Source organism: Podarcis tiliguerta (assembly GCF_965153285.1).
Source record: "Podarcis tiliguerta genome assembly, chromosome: 10".
Lineage (NCBI taxonomy): Eukaryota > Metazoa > Chordata > Lepidosauria > Squamata > Lacertidae > Podarcis > Podarcis tiliguerta.
This window is the reverse complement of record NC_139543.1, coordinates 35521556-35541429: the sequence shown is the minus strand read 5'-3', so window position 1 is coordinate 35541429 and position 19874 is coordinate 35521556. Positions and strand designations below refer to the sequence as shown.

General features: G+C 39.9%; 1 protein-coding gene across 1 annotated transcript in view; it reads right to left on the bottom strand.

The window, feature by feature from the left end:
- Positions 1–19874, bottom strand: part of TMTC2 (transmembrane O-mannosyltransferase targeting cadherins 2) — a 179676-nt gene that overhangs the window by 49790 nt on the left and 110012 nt on the right. The window contains exons 4-6 of the mRNA XM_083400958.1: positions 14302–14416; positions 1275–1360; positions 436–620 (exon numbers count right to left, since the gene is read on the bottom strand). Of these exons, the coding sequence (XP_083257084.1) occupies positions 436–620; positions 1275–1360; positions 14302–14416 (386 nt within the window). The remainder of the gene's footprint in view (positions 1–435; positions 621–1274; positions 1361–14301; positions 14417–19874) is intronic.

Sequence of the window (19874 nt, the reverse complement as noted above, 5' to 3'; positions counted from 1 at the left end):
AGTATAAGGGTATAAAGTAGCTTCCTATATTCCAATGTTTGTTCATAGTTTATTTATTGCAATTGCTTGAAATTTATTTTCGTTCTCACTGAATGACACCCTCACATACCCTTTGCAGATCTCTAGAAGTATTATGCTGGGCTCAAAGCCATGTTCTCACAAATAAAAATTCTGCCTTCCCTGTGCTGCCTCATGGAAGGCTCCAAACCTTCAGGAAATGCAAAGGCTCTGGGAAGATGAGGATGAGCAAAAATCACCCGCTGACTCAGCAAGGGTGGAACACTCAAAACTGGACTCAACCAATTGGTTTTAAGCAACTCTGGACTCAACCAATTGGTTTTAAGCAACTCTGGACTCAACCAATTGGTTTTAAGCAACTATTATAATGAAGCTTGTGAAGGTATCTAACATGGTTGTGGAAGAAAAAGGTCTCACCTCATACTGTCCTTGTTCATGGTAGAGTTTCCCCAAATTATAAAGGCAGCTAGTAACCGAGCTCTTGTGAGCATGTGGATCTTTTAAATTTTCATCAGGAATTTCTGAACACTTCAGGAATGTCTTCCTGGCTTCGTCAGCCTTGCCTTGGTTCATTAAGATGATACCAGTATTTAAATAGGCAGCTGTGTGAGAGAAAAATAAAAAGATATCACACATTCATATGAGATCCCACTTTAGCCAGGCTTGCTTAAAATCATCAAAGCCATGATGGCTACAGTTGCTAGTACTGATTTGTAAAACGAGACCGATCTTTGCAATCTCCAACCTAGTCCAATTCTTTATTGTCAAAACAGTATGTTATAAAGGATGAGTGATGAACCTGCAGCCCTCCAGATGTTGCTGAACTTGTACCATCATGACTGATAATGGTCATGCTATAGATTTAAAGACTCTTGCCGCAACCCACTCCCCTAGAGAAGATTATGTACGATAAAATGCCACATTCTACTACTGCAACGAGAAAAACATTTGAGCCCCAACCAGGTAGGTATGTGAGTCTGAAGAACAAACAAAGCTTCTGTCATAAAATTCAACAGGAATGGTAGCTATTCTCCAAATAAATAAGGAAGGCTGGTAATGAGCAACCTTTGCACGTAGGGGGGCTTAGGAGGTATTATGAAAAATACCTATGTGCAAGCAGAATCTCTCCCTTGCACACAATTAATTCTTTACAGATAAAATGTGTTTTTCAGCGCTCTTTTCCAAAAGTGGTATTTATACCACAGCACGAGAGAAAAGCATCTTTTAAAAACAAATGAACATGCAGCTTTACTTACAGGCTAAAGTAGGTCTGCTTCCAATGGCCAATTTATAGTAATGTAGTGCTTCTGAAAGCCTGCTGTTCTCCTGTAGCAACAACCCTCTGCATTTAAAAGAAAAATGGAGGGGGGAAAGATAATTGTATAGAGAGCGAGAATTTAATTATAAAAAATAAAGTAACAAGAGTCAAATTTATTGGTCTATATACTGGCAATGTACTGTAAAAGAAAAACGTTTAACCACAAGCAAGGAAGAAACTAAAAAGAGGTGAATTTCTAAGTACAAAAGCTGAAGCAGTTCACTAAAACATTTATATTTATATATGCAGAAAAAGGCCGTTTAAGGCAAGCACTTTTATAGCTGTTTATGTTATTTAGGATAATTTGTTCTGTTTAGCTCTCTTGATTAAAGAATCTGAATGCTAAGAAAATGGGATTTTATAAATATGCATTTTTGTAACCTCCAAAGCCTTGATGCAAAACCTCAAGATTTTTTAAAAAATCGTAACGCCATTTGTTGTGATGCAAATGATAGCCTATGTTTGCATGGGACTGGTCCTCCGTATGGTTGAATACTGTTATGAATAGTCAATAGCAATGTCAGCACACATCCTAATAGTGTGTTTTTGATTGAAGCTTTTGAAAACTGAATTATTTGTTCTTTCAAGAAGAAATGGTATCAAACCCACGGCTTTGTATTAAATACAACAAAACATCTGCTGAATGCTTTCAGGAAGTGGCTGTGTGGTACATCTAAATAACACAGAAAAGTTTGAGAGGGATGTCATCTTAAACAGCACGTATCTTTCAGAGAAAATGCATACAGTCCACAAAGAGTAATCTTCTTGCTACAAAAACTGAACCCCACAAATTTTTGATTCAGCTCCCACTTAAAACAAATTTCAGTGTTTGGAATTTCCATCAATTGCATATTAAATCTAGAGGGAGAATACTACAAAAGAACAAAAAGACAGCTGCACAGAGTGGTAGCGTTCCTGCTGAAATGTTTTGAGAAATGTTTCTTTATCAAGGAAATGTTTGGCTGCTGAAAACAAAGTTGAATACTGTGATGGCAGTACCAGTGATGGACAGAACATAGTGTCAATCTCCTGGATACTCTCAACCAATCATGGCTGGGATGGGAAACATTCAATCAGGAAGGAGCGAGGTTGGAAAAGGTTGAATTTGTAAATATAACTGCAAGATAGGGCCTTGCTAGTGATTTGTTTAGTAGATTTAACCTGATAAATTCCTCAGGTAGAGGGAAAGGTAATAGAAAATAGCTAGAGTTGTTTCACAGTCAGGGTAAAGCAGATTGCTCCCTAGAATGGCTATCTACTATATACAGTAAACCTTGGGTTACATACGCTTCAGGTTACACACTCCACTAAGCCAGAAATAGTGCTTCAGGTTAAGAATTTTGCTTCAGGATAAGAACAGAAATTGAGCTCCGGCGACACAGGGGCAGCAGGAGGCCCCATTAGTTAAAGTGGTGCTTCAGGTTAAGAACAGTTTCAGGTTAAGTATGGATCTCTGGAACAAATTAAGTACTTAACCCGAGGTACCACTGTAGTTCAGAAAATGGCCTGACTGTCTCTCCATCTGTTCTCCATAGGTTCAGCTACCTCTTGAGATATCATCACCAAACCTAGCATGAGAGTTCCCAAGCTGGGAGCAGTGTTCATGGTCAATATTTGGATGCCAGTCATCATTTTGAACCAATATGGTAGACCAAAATGTCACTTTAGCATGACTTTCCCCATTTGGGGGGGGGGGATATATGTTCAGCTGCCCCTCGCTATATTATCAACAATCAGCCAATCAGAATCCCACATACTTCATATAGGTATTGCTATTTCTGAATCTGTGTACTGTAGATACTTTTATCCCTAGCCCACAACTCTCGGCGGGGGGCGGGGGGCAAGAGGGAGAGGGTGGGAGGCAGGCAGGCAATAATTTTATTTCATTTTTTGAACACAAGGAATAGGACAGGAAAATAATTCTCCACAGTTTTCTGAGTTGAGTAGATAAGAAGGCAAAAAAGTTTTCTTTTTAGTAAAGCCCTTTATTTTTTATTAATGTTATAGTAAAATTACTTTGATACCTTCCAACAAAACTTGTAGAGTGCTACATGCTTATATCCGTCACATATAAGAAAAAAAAATTGAGTAAGGACACTATTGAATAACTGAATCACTGAATACCAAAGGCTTCAACTCTCCATGGCATGGCCTCTCTATAAGCATGGCAGAAGGTCTTACATTAATGCCAACTTCTATTTACATAGATTTTTGGGGACCATACATTAACAAATTGATTGTGTTGTGTAGATGCTTGGAAGGAGTCAGATTCTGCACTTTCCCTTGCCATCCTCTCAGGGATGGTCCACTGGAATCTTTGCAATGGTAGGCAACATCTGAACAGACAGCCCATAGTTTTCCATTTACAACAGGTTAGACATGGAAGAGCATACAGTAACAGCACAACACAAGCTAGTGCGGTGTTCATGTGTTGCACTAGGATCTCAGAGACCAGAGTTCAAATCCCCACTCAGAAATAAAGTGACATAGGGGTAATTGCTATAATTTTATTTTGGTGAATGATATTAGCTGCCTGCAATCTTCTGTCCTCTTACATGGAGCAAGTTGCATGGACCTCTTCATTTCATTGAACAGAGAAACAAGCCACAGAGTGGTTGGCTTAATATTACAACAGATCACTCACTAGTTGGTGGTATTTCTTTTTATTATTTTATAGGATTGAGAGAGCACTGCTGAACAAAGATCTAAGTTTGTGTACACCACTGAGGATGGATGACTTGTAGCCAGCGGCTAAACAGTTAAATATAGTAACTCAAATAATAATAGATCCCAAGTTCAGGCCTGCTGCCCACAGCTGTTGTATTTTTTCCTCTCTCTCCTGGCGATAAGTCACTAGAATGATACTGTGCTAAGCCACAATGAGAGACAGAGACAAGAATAAAGCTCAAAAACTTTTTCTGGATAAAGATAGAAAATTGGATAACTATAGCAAAATTATATGATTGCATAGGATGCAAAATTGTAGTGATTATATTTGAAGACGATGCAAGACTGGGAAAACTCCCTGAGAAAATGCAATACTTACTCTCAGAGAGAAAATGAAGAAGAAAATCAGGTTTTTGCAACTATCTGAGAAAGACAGGATAGTTATCAAAGGCCTGGAAAGATACTGGCCTGTGGTCAATATATATGTGTAATATACTACATTCACAAACACCTGCATGCATGTTCCACAAAAATTATGCCTAAATCATGAAATTTCCCCCCATCTTCTAAAATACATGAAGTCCACAGAAGGAGGACAAAGCATTTGTAGACCAAGCTATGCTCTAGAAACGCTCCCAAACTCACCATTACTTCTTTGGCCTGTTCCTTTCTGTCTGTGCTGATGCCCAAATATTGGGCGCTATCCCAGAGAATTGGCATTCCTCCTTTGGTCTCTCAAAGTAAAACTGAACACCACTTTTATTCCCTATTGTGCCACGCTGAAATAGTATGGGTAGGGGTGAAGGGATGTCTATCTGTAACTTTTCTCGTTACAGAAACAGTGGCTAACGTCATCATGCAAAGGCTGTTGCACCACACTTGAAAGGAGCAAGATGCAATGCTGTAAGATTCTGGTTTTTCATCTTCTTCTTTTTTAAGAGTGACCTGAATATACCATCATTTGCAGAGTTCCGAGACAAAAGCAAACTGAGGTTGACTCTTAACAAGAAACAGAAGCTTTCAATCTCATCTTGCAGTATGAAAAGCAGAGGGGAAGCCACAAAATTCATGCAAGAACAACAAACGGTGGTCTGTTATTATGTCTGAACCATGCCATTGTAGTGGCCTTCTCTTCATGCATAACAATCACAAAGTTTGGGACAAAGCAGTGATGGGCACACTGAAAATAAGGTAGATGTAGAAGTACGCTTCAGTCACAACAACACGTCACAACTATGGGATACTAAAGCAAGCACAGAGGTTGAATTAATTTTCCAGTTGCTCTCTGCTTTGCCTATACAGTTACTCTTTGATATATTCACTCCATAATCCCCTTGTTTTGGAAAGTCTCTATTGTTATGAACTTTAGATTAGATGCTTGCACATACTGAAACAATTAACTATTGTTTTTGTAGTGCTCAGTGTATAGCATCACTTTTGTATTATGTTTATGCCACTTGGATATTCTGCTCTCTTCATTAGAGGACCTCAGAACTAATTTTCTGCTTTTATTAGCAGCTTTAATATTGGCATCCACTGAGGCAATACAGATTTATTTTTCCCTTCTGTTTCAGAATACAGACTGTTTTACAGCTGTTTTACTAGCTATTTAAAATTCATATAGATGCAAAATGAAGAGCAGATGCAAGAGTGAATATTGAATTCTGGTAAATAATTAGCCTTGCTTAATACTGTTTATAAACTTTGGTGGAACATAGTCTTGCACATGACCTAGAGATTCTTCGTCAGGCAAAAATAAGGAAATAAAAATCTTTTTCCAAAAGTGAAATTGCCTCTGGATGGGATGTTTGATACCCTATCCCTTTTGCTGTAGTGTCCAAAAAAAAATTGTTGAGTGGGTTTCTGCAGTTTTATTTCCACCTTTAAAAGGAAAATATTTAACGAAGACACATATATTATACACACACAAAGGAAGAGAGAAGAATTATAAAATTTTACAATTGGAAGCAACTTTGGAAGTAATCTTAGAACCACACTGTTCAATTAGGAAATACAATACAGGATACATTTGCATTTACATTTACACTGTCAGGTGGCTATCTAGCTGCCAGCGAAGAAGAGTCATCACTTTTTGACATTTTCTGTTCCATCGTCCAACAGTTAAGGTTCCTTATTAACAGTTAATAAGGTTCTCCTAATGTTAGGTAACTTCTTAAGGATAAAAACTGTTTGACGATGGAACAGAAAATGTCTGTGATACTGGAAGAGGGGCATCAAATCTCACCTTAAGCATCTATATCCAGTTCTTTCAACCATTTGTCACAGAACTTGGTTTCCAGACCCCTCACAGTCCTGGCTGAGCCTCTGGATCCACTCTACTGTATCAATATCCTTCTTAAACTGTAATTCCAGAAACTGGCAACTTTGTGAAAGCAAACAAGTACAGTCGTACCTCGGTTCTCAAATGCCCTGGAACTCGTACGTTTCAGCTCCCCGACGATCGAAAACCAGAAGTGAGTGTTCTGGTTTATGAATGTTCTTTTGGAAGCCAAACATCCAACAGGCTTCAGTGGCTTCTGATTGGCTGCAGGATGCTCCTGCAGCCAATCAGAAGCCGTGCTTTGGAAGTTGAACAGACTTTTGGTACGGATTCTGTTCGACTTCCAAGGTACGACTGTAGCAGCATTTATGGGGCAGGAAATAATGTCTAACAACAACAGCAGCAACAGCAATTTTATATGCCGCCCATCTGACTGGTTTGTCCCAGCCACTCTGGTTGGCTTCCAACAAATTAAAACATCAAGCACAGTAAAATGAAACCTCCAGTTTAAAAGTGAAGAAACTCTGCTAGGTATTTTTGTGAAGTATCTTGAACCAAAAACATGTGTTTCTCCAAACTCATTTATTTATTGATAACTGATATTTTGGAACTAGTGTAGCTTTTTAATAGATTTTTTAAAAAGACTTTCCCCCACAAAACAGCTGAAATGTTCAGTCAGTTACCTAATAATCAGTTTAAAATGCTTGTAGAACCCGCTGCAAAAATTTACCCTTGAGAAACAATTCCCACCCACACAAATTGTCTTAGATTGAAAAAACAACAACATTTTGCTTTGGGCTCTTATGTCAAAGTTAAATAAGGAAGCAGGAGACTGAAAACATATCTACATTGCTAACAATTCAACATACTAAAAAATAATGTTTCAGAGAAAATTATTTTGCATCTCTCTAGTTTGTACATTCTATCCTTAAATATACTTTAAAGGCATGGCACATCAACGATAATAAGGATTAATTTCAAGTGAACTATCAAGACATGATGGGTCTAAGTAAGGTAAAATTAGTGCTAGGCACAGACTTTTTGCAACATACAGATTTCCTACAGTTAACCTTTTTAAACTTGTAAAAAGACAAAAGATGTAATTATCAGGTGGTTAAAATAATTTATTCTGATGTTTCCCAGGCAGTTTCTACTCCCTACCATCCTCTGCTTTTGAACTTTACACACTATAACTTCAGCCTTGAAAAGTCTTACATTGGCATAATTCAGACGTTATGCTATAATAAGGCATGCCTAATGTCCTTCTTTTCTCACATCTTATCATCTTCTCTCCTTCTGCAAAGCTGGGAGGAGTTGCTCAGAAGCTTCTGCCTTTGATGAACCACAACTTACCATGATGTCTGAACTCATTAAAGTTAACTAAAGTTAATGTTAGTTTATGTTATCCACAGTTTGTTGATTCAGACGACATGACAAACTGTTAGTAAACCAAAAGTAGAAGCTTCCAAAATCTTCCTCCTGGATTTAGCATGCTGCCCAAGCTTAGCTAATAGGTCAAGTTTATGCATATACTATATGCTGTATCTGCATGATATGATAATATGCTAAACTTTTCATTTTAAAAATGATGCAAATGTGTTAGGCTGATGTAGCTGAACTGATAGCAAGGCTTCATTCAGTGGAATGGAAATATAAGCAATTTTTGGCACTCACCCCTCCCCTTGAATCCCTGCCAAATTTGTTTCAGATGACTGGGGATCCCCACATAAAAAAATTTGGGGAGCAGAGACTTAGAGAGAAACTGCTGAAAATTGCTCCTTCCTCATTTCACTGAAGGAAGCCTTACCATCAGCTGAGAAAAACCAGTTGATACAATCCTAAATCTCTATTCATGTAGAGATACTTCCTCATGGAAATAATTTTGTCTGTGTGTCACATTGATAAAATATCACTTTTAATTAGGGGTGCATTGAATATTCATGATTTCTGCTTGCAATAGCAAGCATAACAGCAAACCATTTGGCTCTTTAATTTAGAATAGTGATAAGCAACAGCCAAGTACCAAGGGTAGAGCAAGCTGGTTGACATTTTGGCTGTGAAACAATGTGCACTAATCACAGACAAAACCCTATCCTTGTGTACTTGTTTTTGCATATGAATGCCACAAGCATGCAATATCACTCTGCAATGCAAGAATATACTTATCCATAAATAGGGAAGATTTTGCATCTACCTATATTTAATATGATTCTAAAGAACCAGTTAATGCTATGACAAGTGATAAAATGATTTACTGCTCTGACATCTCCCTTTCTTAAAGCCATCTTGGTTGGGACTTTTTGAAAAAAAAAAAAGAAAGCTCAAAAGGACCATTCTGAGTGCTTTCTTGACAGCCATTTATTCTCTCCAACTTTCCCTACCCTTGCCTTCATCACTCTAGCCAAGTTCAAGCATTTGCCTGAACCATACCTATGTTGAAATGGGGGACGGGGCATGGACCATGCACAAAAGCCCTGCTCCTAGCAACCCCATGTGCATCAGGCTGGTGTGTTCAGGCTCCAGCCTTCTGCTTTGAACAGGGAAGACCTGCAACACATTTTTACTTGTATTCACTTAAACCCACGTAGAACCCTCTTAGCAATCGGAGACACTAATCAAGCAACATCACCCATCATCCAAGGTGTTCCACTCCCATTCAAGAGAACAACCACCAACACCCCTACATATGTTGCCCACTCAACAGCGGAAGCTCAAAGAGAATTCAAACAGGGGTGTTTGGGTGGGGCTTGCGTGAGTGCCACACCCTCATCCTCATATTTAAACATTGCATGTTTGGGAAAATATGAGAACATGGATGCTTTTAGCAAACTTACCAAGCAAGAGGGGTAAGGAGGTAAACCATCTGCAAGAAAAGCTCTCTCACTGGTGGTCTCTTCTCCATCCCTTTCTAAGGGCCCAGAACCCCTGGCGAGCTATAGCCCTACACCCTGTTGGTATGGTTTTATGACCTAACAGTGACCCAAGAAACAGCTTCCCTCCTCCTGGATGCTGCTGCTGCTAGAATACAAGAGGGCAGAGGTAGTCTGGAATAAGGCTGAGTGTATTTACAGACCAAGAAAGGCATTTTTGGTTCACCTCGTAAAAAGACCATTGTTTTCAACCTGGGGGAGGGTCACTTCAAAAACCATTCAATTCAGAAAATTGGCAACAACACTATATGAGCATGGTCAGTGGTAGTTAAGGCTGGCAGGAGGGTGCAGAAGGGGGTGGGAATCATGCTTTGAAGGAGCAGGGGTGGGGGAGATAATATATGTTCCCATGCCTGCCCCCAACCCCTTAACTATGGTTAAAGATTGGTTGTGTTTTGTTTGCACTGGTGGTGAATTTGCTGTGGCTTACTTTGTATCCTGCGCAACACAATTTGGGTATCATTATTTTTCCTCTTTCATCCACTTTTCTTTCTATAAAAGTAGTATTAAACCCAAGTACAATATATTCCAAATTTGCAAAAGCCTCTGGAGGTAGATAAGCCAATAATTATAATCCAAAGCTAACAGGCTGGCTCAGACTGTTTTCAAATCAAAGGGTCAATTTTGTGACAGATCCTCATGGCTAGATATCTGTAAAAAAAATATGCTTGGTTTGCAGCTTGCTATAACCATGCACTTTCGAGTTTCCAGTTCAGAATACACAATTTGTAGGGAAATAAATGGTGCGTATACAAATTTAGAAAATTGAGGCACGGCTACTTGCCAGAGCATTCCAAACTGAGAAGTCTATCACCTTCTAGGATAGCATTAAGGTGGCCAATTTGCACAAGTTACATGACTATGCAGGGAAGCACTGCACACACAGCAGGAAGTTTACTGAAACTTTTTCCTGTACCCACTCACATGGCTACACTTGAAAATTGTATTTCGTTTCAAAATTGCCTTGCCCATTCATTGTGTGCAAGCTGCTGTAGTAGAAAATTCAAGGATACCTTTGGCTGCACATTGCTCACTAAGATGGAAGGCAAGTCAGACACAACAGAATTTAAAATCTTAATTTCATGAAGTGTGTCCACAATTTTCCCTGAAGATTTAGTTTGTGTAGTTCCTGATAAACATAAACACTGAAGTTACATATATTAGCATGTTTCCTTTTTCCTGTGGCAGCTTGCCAGCTAACTATTGCCCATGGCAATTCTACTATTGTTTTTATAAACCACAGGTTTCTGTTGCATCTTTGGAAACAGCCAGTTGCCCCAGGACACAATTGAAGACAGAGTGAGACCGAGAACTGGTGTTATTAAAAACGAATCCTTTAAAAACAGTGGAAGTGTAATTTGCACAAGGTAAATTGAAGAGCGCATAAAACTTGGCTCAGGAATGCCAAAGAGCATCTTCAACAGGTGAAGATGCAAATACATTTTTAAAAATAATAAAAGTAAAAGGTCTTGCTGTGATATTAATAACTGGCCACAGGCACATCAGGGCTAAGAGAAGTTTGCTCCCACCTGTTGTGGAATGCTACATCTAGGAGCATTGTTGCGGAAGATGGGAGACAAGGTTGCTTGGCATGCACACATATGCCAGCACCCATGTTGGGGGGGGGGGAGAGGAGTTTAGTAGCCTTGGTTATACCCCTAAGGGAGTCTCTGGGCCATTCTTCACATCTCCCCGACCCCCTTCTGTTTTAATATAGGTCTACCAGTTGTTTCATGGGACGCGGGTGGCACTGTGGGTTAAACCACAGAGCCTAGGACTTGCTGATCAGAAGGTCGGTGGTTCAAATCCCCACGACGGGGTGAGCTCCCGTTGCTCGGCCCCTGCTCCTGCCAACCTAGCAGTTCGAAAGCACACAGTGCAAGTAGATAAATAGGTACCACTATGGCGGGAAGGTAAACAGTGTTTCCGTGCACTGCTCTGGTTCGCCAGAAGCAGCTTAGTCATGATGGCCACATGACCCGGAAGCTGTACGCTGGCTCCTTCGGCCAATAAAGTGAGATGAGCGCCGCAACCCCAGAGTTGGCCGCGACTAGACCTAATGGTCAGGGGTCCCTTTACCCTTTACCTTTACTAGTTGTTTCAGGGCTGCGTAGGAATTTCTTCCTTGCCTGCACATTTGGAACAGCAGAGTTTTTTCTTTCTTTCTTTGCCTACTGGATTCAGAGAAGATTGGTGTTTAGGAGTAGGCGCTGTTCAATAGGTTGATATGGTCAATATGATTTCATGGTTAAGCTGGCAGGGAAGTGTGGGAAAGGTTATGGTTAGCTAAGGTAACAGGTGAGCACACTTCAGTACTCTCTGGGCTATAAGGCACTTGGTCTGGATACAGAGCATTCTTAAGGCTTATCTGTGCACCTGCTCAGAGTTTTGGGGCCTGGGAGAGGAATGCCTTGTCCTGTCCCTTAGAATGGGCAAGATTTGGCTCACCAAAAGCTGAAGTTAAGATCGCTTTTCCTACTTTTTCATTTTCCCATGCATATGTAGTTTAAATAAAATGTGGTCATAGTTGAACCCATCACTTGTGTTTCACCTCTTAATTCCTGGATCCAGTCGCAAATGCACAGGATTCAGATATTGTAGAGAGCCACTTCTCTTCTGTCTTTTCAAAAAGAGATACTGAAGAGATAGGCGTATCATAAAGGCACTTGCCAAGATAACAAATGAGGGGCACTGTCATAAATCTCTGTAGAGGAGATTTATAAAAGTTAAATGACAGATTAAGCTGAAAATCATTGATTCCTGCATAATTGGCATTTGGCAAAGAATTCAGGGTTTAGCCATCCTCTAACATCAGCCAAAGGACTTAAAGGTAGGTAGTAACTCACCATCTATAAATCTCTGGAAGTGTTGGTTGAAAACAAGGGTTCATTCAGTATAAGGCAAATTAGCTAATGCTCTGAGAAATATGTACTAGGAATGAATTTGGGAAGGGGAAACAATTAAAACACACTGAAATATGAATGTATCAGTTGACAGATAACAACTGATACAGAATGCCTGGGTTCAGTATAACCAAATTCCCCAAAAGTATTTTATTTAAAAGATTTATCTTCTGTCCATCAATTACCAAACAGCAGCAGGAACAACAACAACAATTCAGTGCAATTTATAACAATTTGATAATGGTCAGAATGCTAATGATCTTGTCACATCCTATATCCACATACATATATAAAGCACCATATAAACAATACCATCAAAATGTAGCATTCGTGACCAAATCAGTATATTCAAATGGGTTCATGCATCTGCAGGCTGGCATATGTACAGGCTTCTCAGTGAATATACATAGATGGAAACTGACAGACATTACATAGGAGTGAAATCATGATGACTGTTGTGGGCAGTAGATGGAAGTAGTGTTATCTTCACTGGAAGATATGAAGACCACAACATGTGTGGGTGTGTGGGTGTGTGCGCGCTTGTGTGCGCTGTACTTCTACACTGAAGAAGTCAAATATGTATGCATCATTACAGTTCTTCTTGCAATTCTGCATTATGCCTGGCTTCAGAAAAGAGAGAACGAACAATAGCTTCAATAAGCCTGCCTTTAGAAATGTTCATGTTTGATCTTATGCTTTTTATTTGCAAAACTTACTCTTCATTACACATTTCTTGATCTCTACAGCATATTAGAAAATGAGCTTCCAATTCCTAAACAGGTGTTGTTATGAAGATTAATTTATCAATTTCACATTACTACCAAACATTTTTTTTTTTAAGCAATGGTTGCTACGGAGAAAGGTATATTGTGGAGCTGTGTTCTAATTTTATTTCACATTAATTCATATGTACCACAACAAAGAAGACAGGAAGGTGCCATATGGTACAACTTTAAGTGGCCTGACTAAGCAAGTGGTAACTTTTCGGACAGGCAAGGAAGACTAGGGGGCTGACTGTATCTAGCTAGTTAAGGCTGCAGTGATTCTAAATAATCCTAGCACCAACATATATAGCACTGCACACACCACACACATTGTTTACAAACTTTTACTCAGAATAGTCCCATAGAAATGAATGATCATGACTAAGTTAGGTTCATTAATTTCAATGGGTCTGCTCTGACTGAGAGTAAGTTGAATTCCACCCTTTGTATTTACCCAGAGCCTTCCTATCCAGAGGTACTCAAAGATGCCTTCAAAAAGTCTTCACATAACACAAACTGATTAAGGAGGTTGACAGGTTCTTTCAGGAATGAATTTCATTATATCGGTGTGACAAGGCAGAAAACTCTCCTTAACCTCAACAACTTCACTGTGCAGCATATAGGACGCAGAACAGGAGATTCCCAACAGATATCACACAGCAGGGATAAATGATGGAGGAAGGTATTCCCAAAGGTTCTGTGAACCACTTTTAGTACAAATATATTTGTGGGAAACATGACTCTGATCCAGGCCATTTTGGGCTTTAAAGTTAAGCACTAGTGGGGTAAAATTGGGCTCGGGAGTACTATATAGGCAAGTATTTCAGATGAACTAAATATGGTATTGTATTCTCTCTGAATTCCACCACTGTTAGAAGGCTCGCTACAAGAATACCGCATTAACCTTGAACTTCCAAGTCATTTTCTAAAGATAGCTCCATGCAGATTGCAACACAGTGGTCTAAACAGGAGATCCACAGAACATGGAGGATGGGTGTCAAAGAGAAATGGCTATAATTGTTGATTCCCTAACTCAAGCTGACAGGCAGAGTTGTACTGCTTCAGTATTTTGGGACATGCTGAGAAATACTAGTGAACGGTGTCTTTGTTGGGGAGGGGCTGGGATACAGGCAAGGGCCTATTCAGAGACACAGCAGCAGCACACCAGATCTTTAGGGAAATCAACTTCTACTACTCACCGCAGAACAGAGTTGAAATACATGATGATCTGATAAATGTGGAGAACAGAAGGAACCCTGTCTATCTGAGTTTGAAGTATGATGAATGAAAGGGCAAGGGGGCAGAGGCAGAAAAAACAACAGCTAAATATCATCTCCATTTCCAGAAGCCAAATAAATGGCCTCATTCACAACCAGGCTTTGCAGATGAAAATAGCATAAGGAAAGCCATGCATACTTACAAATTATAAAGCATATCAGCCATGTTGCTGCGGTAGTACAAGGCATTCCTATAGGCGCTTTCAGCTTCAGAAATCTTGCTCTGACTCTTCAGAACATTTCCAAGGTTACCCCATGCTGCCAAGAGAAAAAAAAGCAGTATTCAGAGAGAGACACAATCCAATTATATAGAATGTAGTACCTGAAGATCAAGAAGGACCTGAGGGAGAAAAACCCACACAACTCTCTTTTCTTTTCTCCATCCTGGAGCAGCAGAAGAAAACATCCTCTCTTTTTATTATACTGCATTGTTTCTTCTATTAGCAACAACAATATGCATGCTCTACAGTTTAATCCCCAGAGTGCATATCTATTGGAAAAAAGTCATCTGTTGGTAGGATCAGGAGCAACACTGGAATGCTGAAAGTTGAGAGGAAACAAACAAGTGAGGCACAGCAACTGTATCATGCAGCCTGCACAGGCCTTGGATAACACAAGAGGAAATTCCCCTCGAGATAGCAGACTTCAAGAGCATCAGCTTTGTAGCATGGGCACTTTTATACTGTTTTATTTATAAATGACTTCTATTCAGCAAAACTAACCTTCAGAGGCAGGACATAAACAATCAGGATTTCAATGGGACATAAAAGCAATTACCGTATCATAGGTATGCTTGAAATCAATAGACAAGTAGATGGATCAGGGAGCATTACCATGTGAACAACTGAAGTACACTGGTATGCAAGAATAGACAAATGAAACATAGATTTGTGAACAAGTGGGTAGATGTCCCTACAACATTTGTGTTACGGTGTGAAACGGGAAAGTTCAAGCTATCGGATCTGGGCAGCAGAAAACAAGAATATTATTGATTCTGGCCAAGTCGCTAGGAAAGAAAGAAATAGAAGACGGAAGGAGGGGAATTATAGGGATATCCATGGCTTGGTCAAAACCAAGGGATTCTCCTTTGCAGAATGCAATATTCTCTGCATCATTTTCCTATATATTTTTAGAATGACTCTCAACATTCTGTGTAGCTTCATATACTGTAGTTCAGCTCCAACATTTATATCCTCCAAATCAGGCAGGTGCATCAATGTCTTAAGAGCACTAGGCTAGTAACTAGCCGGCAGAGGCAGTATTAAATAATGGACGATAGATACACTCACATGTATCACAAACATAATAATAATAATAATAATAATAATAAATAAATAAATAAATAAATAAATAAATTATTTTTACCCCGCCCTCCCCGGCCAGGGCCAGGCTCAGGGCAGCTACAACCAAATATAAATTACAATACAACGTAATGGGGGGGGGGGGACAGTAAAATAAAATACTACTTAAAATACAGCTTAAAATGCAGTCTCATTTTAGTAGTAGCCCATAAATCAAGACCATAAAGGGAGGAAACACCAGACATTCTCCCAAGCCAGCTATCCATGCTGGTCCTACATGGGCGAGCAAAAAAGCCAAGGGAAAATTTATATACCAAATCCCATATAAGGGGTCAGAGCGAGTCCAAGACCAAGGCCAGGCAGAGCAGCTCCATCTTGCAGGTGCTGCGGAAAGATATCAAATCCCGCAGGGCACTGGTCTCTTGTGATAGAGTGTTCCACCAAGTCAGGGCCAGTGCTGAAAAGGCCCTGGCCCTAGTTGAGACCAATCTAAGCTCCTTGAGGCTCGGGACCTCCAAAGTGTTGTTATTTATGGACCTTAAGGTCCTCCGCGGGGCATACTAGAAGAGGCGGTCCCGTAGGCGTGAGGGTCCTAGGCCACATAGGGCTTTAAAGGTCAAAACCAGCACCTTAAACCTGACCCTGTACTCCACCAGGAGCCAGTGCAGTTGGTAAAGCACTGGATGAATGTGATCCCACAGCAAAGACCCCATAAGGGGTCCTTTACTTTACTTTGCTTTGCAAAGTAAAATTGCTAAGATGCTAGTATAGGACAAGCTTCTTTAGACCACAGAAGTATTTCATATTTCCTTTCATTAGTGCATTTAAATGAAAAAAGAAAGACTTCACAACCAAAACTACATGGGAAAGACTGCTTGCTATGATACCATAAACACAATAAAGTTAAACAAACACAACTGCAACATTATCTAAAATGTTTAAGATTGAAAAAACAGCACGATTGGCTTCAAATACCTGAAAGGGGCATTTGGTCTTCTGTTTCGTGAATGGCAGGCCCTCGTGACAAGTGTCAAGCTGTTTTTGAAACTTACATTTTCAACCACTGTTTCCAATACAGCCTGGGAATCTGCTGTTGAAAGAGGGAAATCCCACTGGCCATAAGCAATGCCTTGGGCTTGCCTAAGGTAGCTGTTTGGATCCCAGGCAATAAGGTGTAAGAACAACAATAGATTTCTGTCAACGTACACATCTCAGAGTACTCAAAACACTCAATAAATGTACTTTTGAAATATTTAGATGTGGAGAAAATGTGGAGATAGCCACTAAAATGTCAGTTTCAATCTATTGGAGGAAATGAATCCCCTCCCTCATTTTATCTGAATGGCTTTTCAGAAAATGGGACATGGCAATAACGTCCAAATTAGCACATTATGTTTGGGCAAGAGAATATGTGATGTATTGAAAAATCAACACTTTTTATGTCTCTTTGGAATAAGTAATTTGGCAATGTTGTGAGACCTTATTCATTGCTTTTGCTAAATAGTGGATTGTGATATTTGATTATAAGTGAGAAACATCAAATCTGGCAGGCCCAGATATGTGAAATAGTAGCTTTCACAACATGCACTCAACAAGTGGCCAAAACTAAATTACAGTCAATGGGTTCCAAATCTAAGTCATAATATACAAATGAGGATGAGAAGGAGGATAGGAAACCTGTGGCCTTCCAGATGTTGCTCCCATCTTTCATCACCTCTAGACAGCAATGGGAATGGGTCTGGAAACTGGAATCCAACAGCATCTGAAGAGCAAAAGGCTCCCCACTCGCTGGATTACAGGAATGGGAGCTATGTGTGTACCTAATACACATTGGAAAACAAACGCTAAAAAAAATGTGTAATAAGCATTGTTGGATTTCCTCTGTAATGCTCTACATGCTCCTATTTCACAAACACACTTGGGGTTGAGAAATGGAATACTGGGTGGAGTTGAATTACGACTGGGCAGGTACTTGTCCCTGTGTTACAGATGCATTTACCCTAAACAGGGACAAACACAACAAATGCCCAGTTTGGATGACTGCCTACAGAAGTCACTGATGAAACCACTTCCAAAGGTGCTCAGCTAATTAAACCACAGTATCAGATTCTAAGTTTTCTTCATTTAATGGAAGGAAATGCATACTAAGCAAGACAAGCTCTAAAACGTTTAGGTCTTGGTGATATATTGTTATTAATGTGTGCTCTAGGGTTAGAATATTGCTGGGTTTTATTCCTTATGTTCTTCCTATATCACTCAGCACTAACGCTATGGTTGCCATAAATTAGCAAGTTTAAAATAATACAAATACCTCTGTGACAAAGCAAATTTCCTCTTTAAAATACTTCCATTTATGAAAATATGCCTCCAGCATTAGAGAACAGTTTTGGCTCTTGTTTCATATTCACTGACCATCTAAAGGCTGGAACAGTTCAATCCTTTCTCTTTAAAATTCTTTGTTTCCATTGTTTGCAAAAGCTGTCTTTACTGCCTTGGCTCCTTTTCAATTCATTTTTGTTCAGAGTGAACACTTAGCTGCAGAATAGTTACTTCAAAATTGACTTCATACATAACCATGAAACACTGTGGTATATTAAAGGAAAACTGACAAAATTGATTTCAGAACAAATGTCAGCAGACCTAGTTCAGAGGTCACAGTGAAATCGTGAGCTTCAAGCTTATGCATTCTTTCCTTCCCATGCAAACTCTGTTCTCTCCTCTATCTTTTTTCTAGTGTGAGCAAACCACAGTTTTCCAAACTGCCCAAACTGGGCAAACAATGGTTTTGCAGAAACAACAATTTGTTTCCAGTCCAAACTTAGAAACTCAACTCAAACCATAGTTTCCAATTATGATTTGAAAGCAAAGCATACGCTCCTTTTATGTCTCCCACCACCACCTCCAGCACAAAATGGTTTGTGCACCAAGTCTGGACCAGGCTTTTGTCCAAATTCTGAAGATAATCATGGCAGTCACCTATTGCCTGACTGCCGCATTACAATGGTTAGGAGGGCACTTCCACTGCCATTGTTTCTTGGTTACAACCAACTCTAGCCAACCCATGTTTAAAAACCAAAATGGTTTATTTATTTATTAAAATTTATATACTGATTGATTTCAAAAGATTATCAGGAAAAAATTATAAACAGTTAAAAGGAGCTACTTGAAACATTCAAAAACTAGGCAAAATCAGCGCTAAGTTCAAAAACAGATTAAAACACACACCAACATTCTACATATCTGATAACACTGATGTTAAAAAAAAGAAGTAAAGGACCCCTGACAGTTAAGTCCAGTTGCAGACGACTCTGGGGTTGCGGCGCTCATCTCGCTTTACAGGCCGAGGGAGCCGGCGTATAGCTTCTGGGTCATGTGGCCAGCATGACAGCCGCTTCTGGCAAAACCAGAGCAGCACACGGAAATGCCATTTACCTTCCCGTCGGAGCAGTACTTATTTATCTACTTGCACTTTTTTGGTTGCTTTCAAATTGCTAGGTTGGCAGGAGCTGGGACCGAGCAATGGGAGCTCACCCCATCGCAGGGATTCGAACCACCGACCTTCTGATCGGCAAGCCCAAGAGGCTCAGTGGTTTAGACCACAGTGCCATCCGCGTCCCCTAACACTGATGCTACTTTACCCTGAATCTCCTAATGACATTTCCCAGTGAATTCATATATGCAGCACTGGGAACAAGATGGAACCCTGTGGCTACCTATTATACAGTGGTACCTCAGGTTAAGTACTTAATTTGTTTCGGAGGTCCGTACTTAGCCTGAAACTGTTCTTAACCTGAAGCACCACTTTAGCCAATGGGGCCTCCTGCTACTGCCGCACCGCAGGAGCACAATTTCTGTTCTCATCCTGAAGCAAAGTACTTAACCCGAGGTAATATTTCTGGGTTAGTGGAGTCTGTAACCTAAACCATATGTAACCTGAGGTACCACTGTACAGATATCTAATAAGGGTACCAGCCAAAATCAGCAACCAGAAGCACTAAATGCAATAGCCAGTGGAACAGCTTGCGGAACTGGCACAGAGACTCTTCAATATAAAGGAGCTCTCAGCTGAACAGTTTTGATGAGCACCACTATAAGTTTTAGAAGATTAGAAATAAATCCAATATGACCACTAAATCTCATCTTTTTTGTTTGTTATTAAACTTTTATGGGCATCAAATTCCTAGACCATGACAGATTAGCTTTGGTGTTATACATCATCCTGCACCACCTTTCCTAATCCTCACCACCTTTTCCTCACCACCTTTTCATAGCATGCTATAAATTACAGTGGCAAAACATAAATAAAGATGTACAACACACATCAACTAGGTTCAGTTGCACTGCAACATCCGCTACTTTCATTAGGGTTTGTGTCAATTCCCCTGAAACCAGCAGCTAAAGCATCTCTTTTCTCA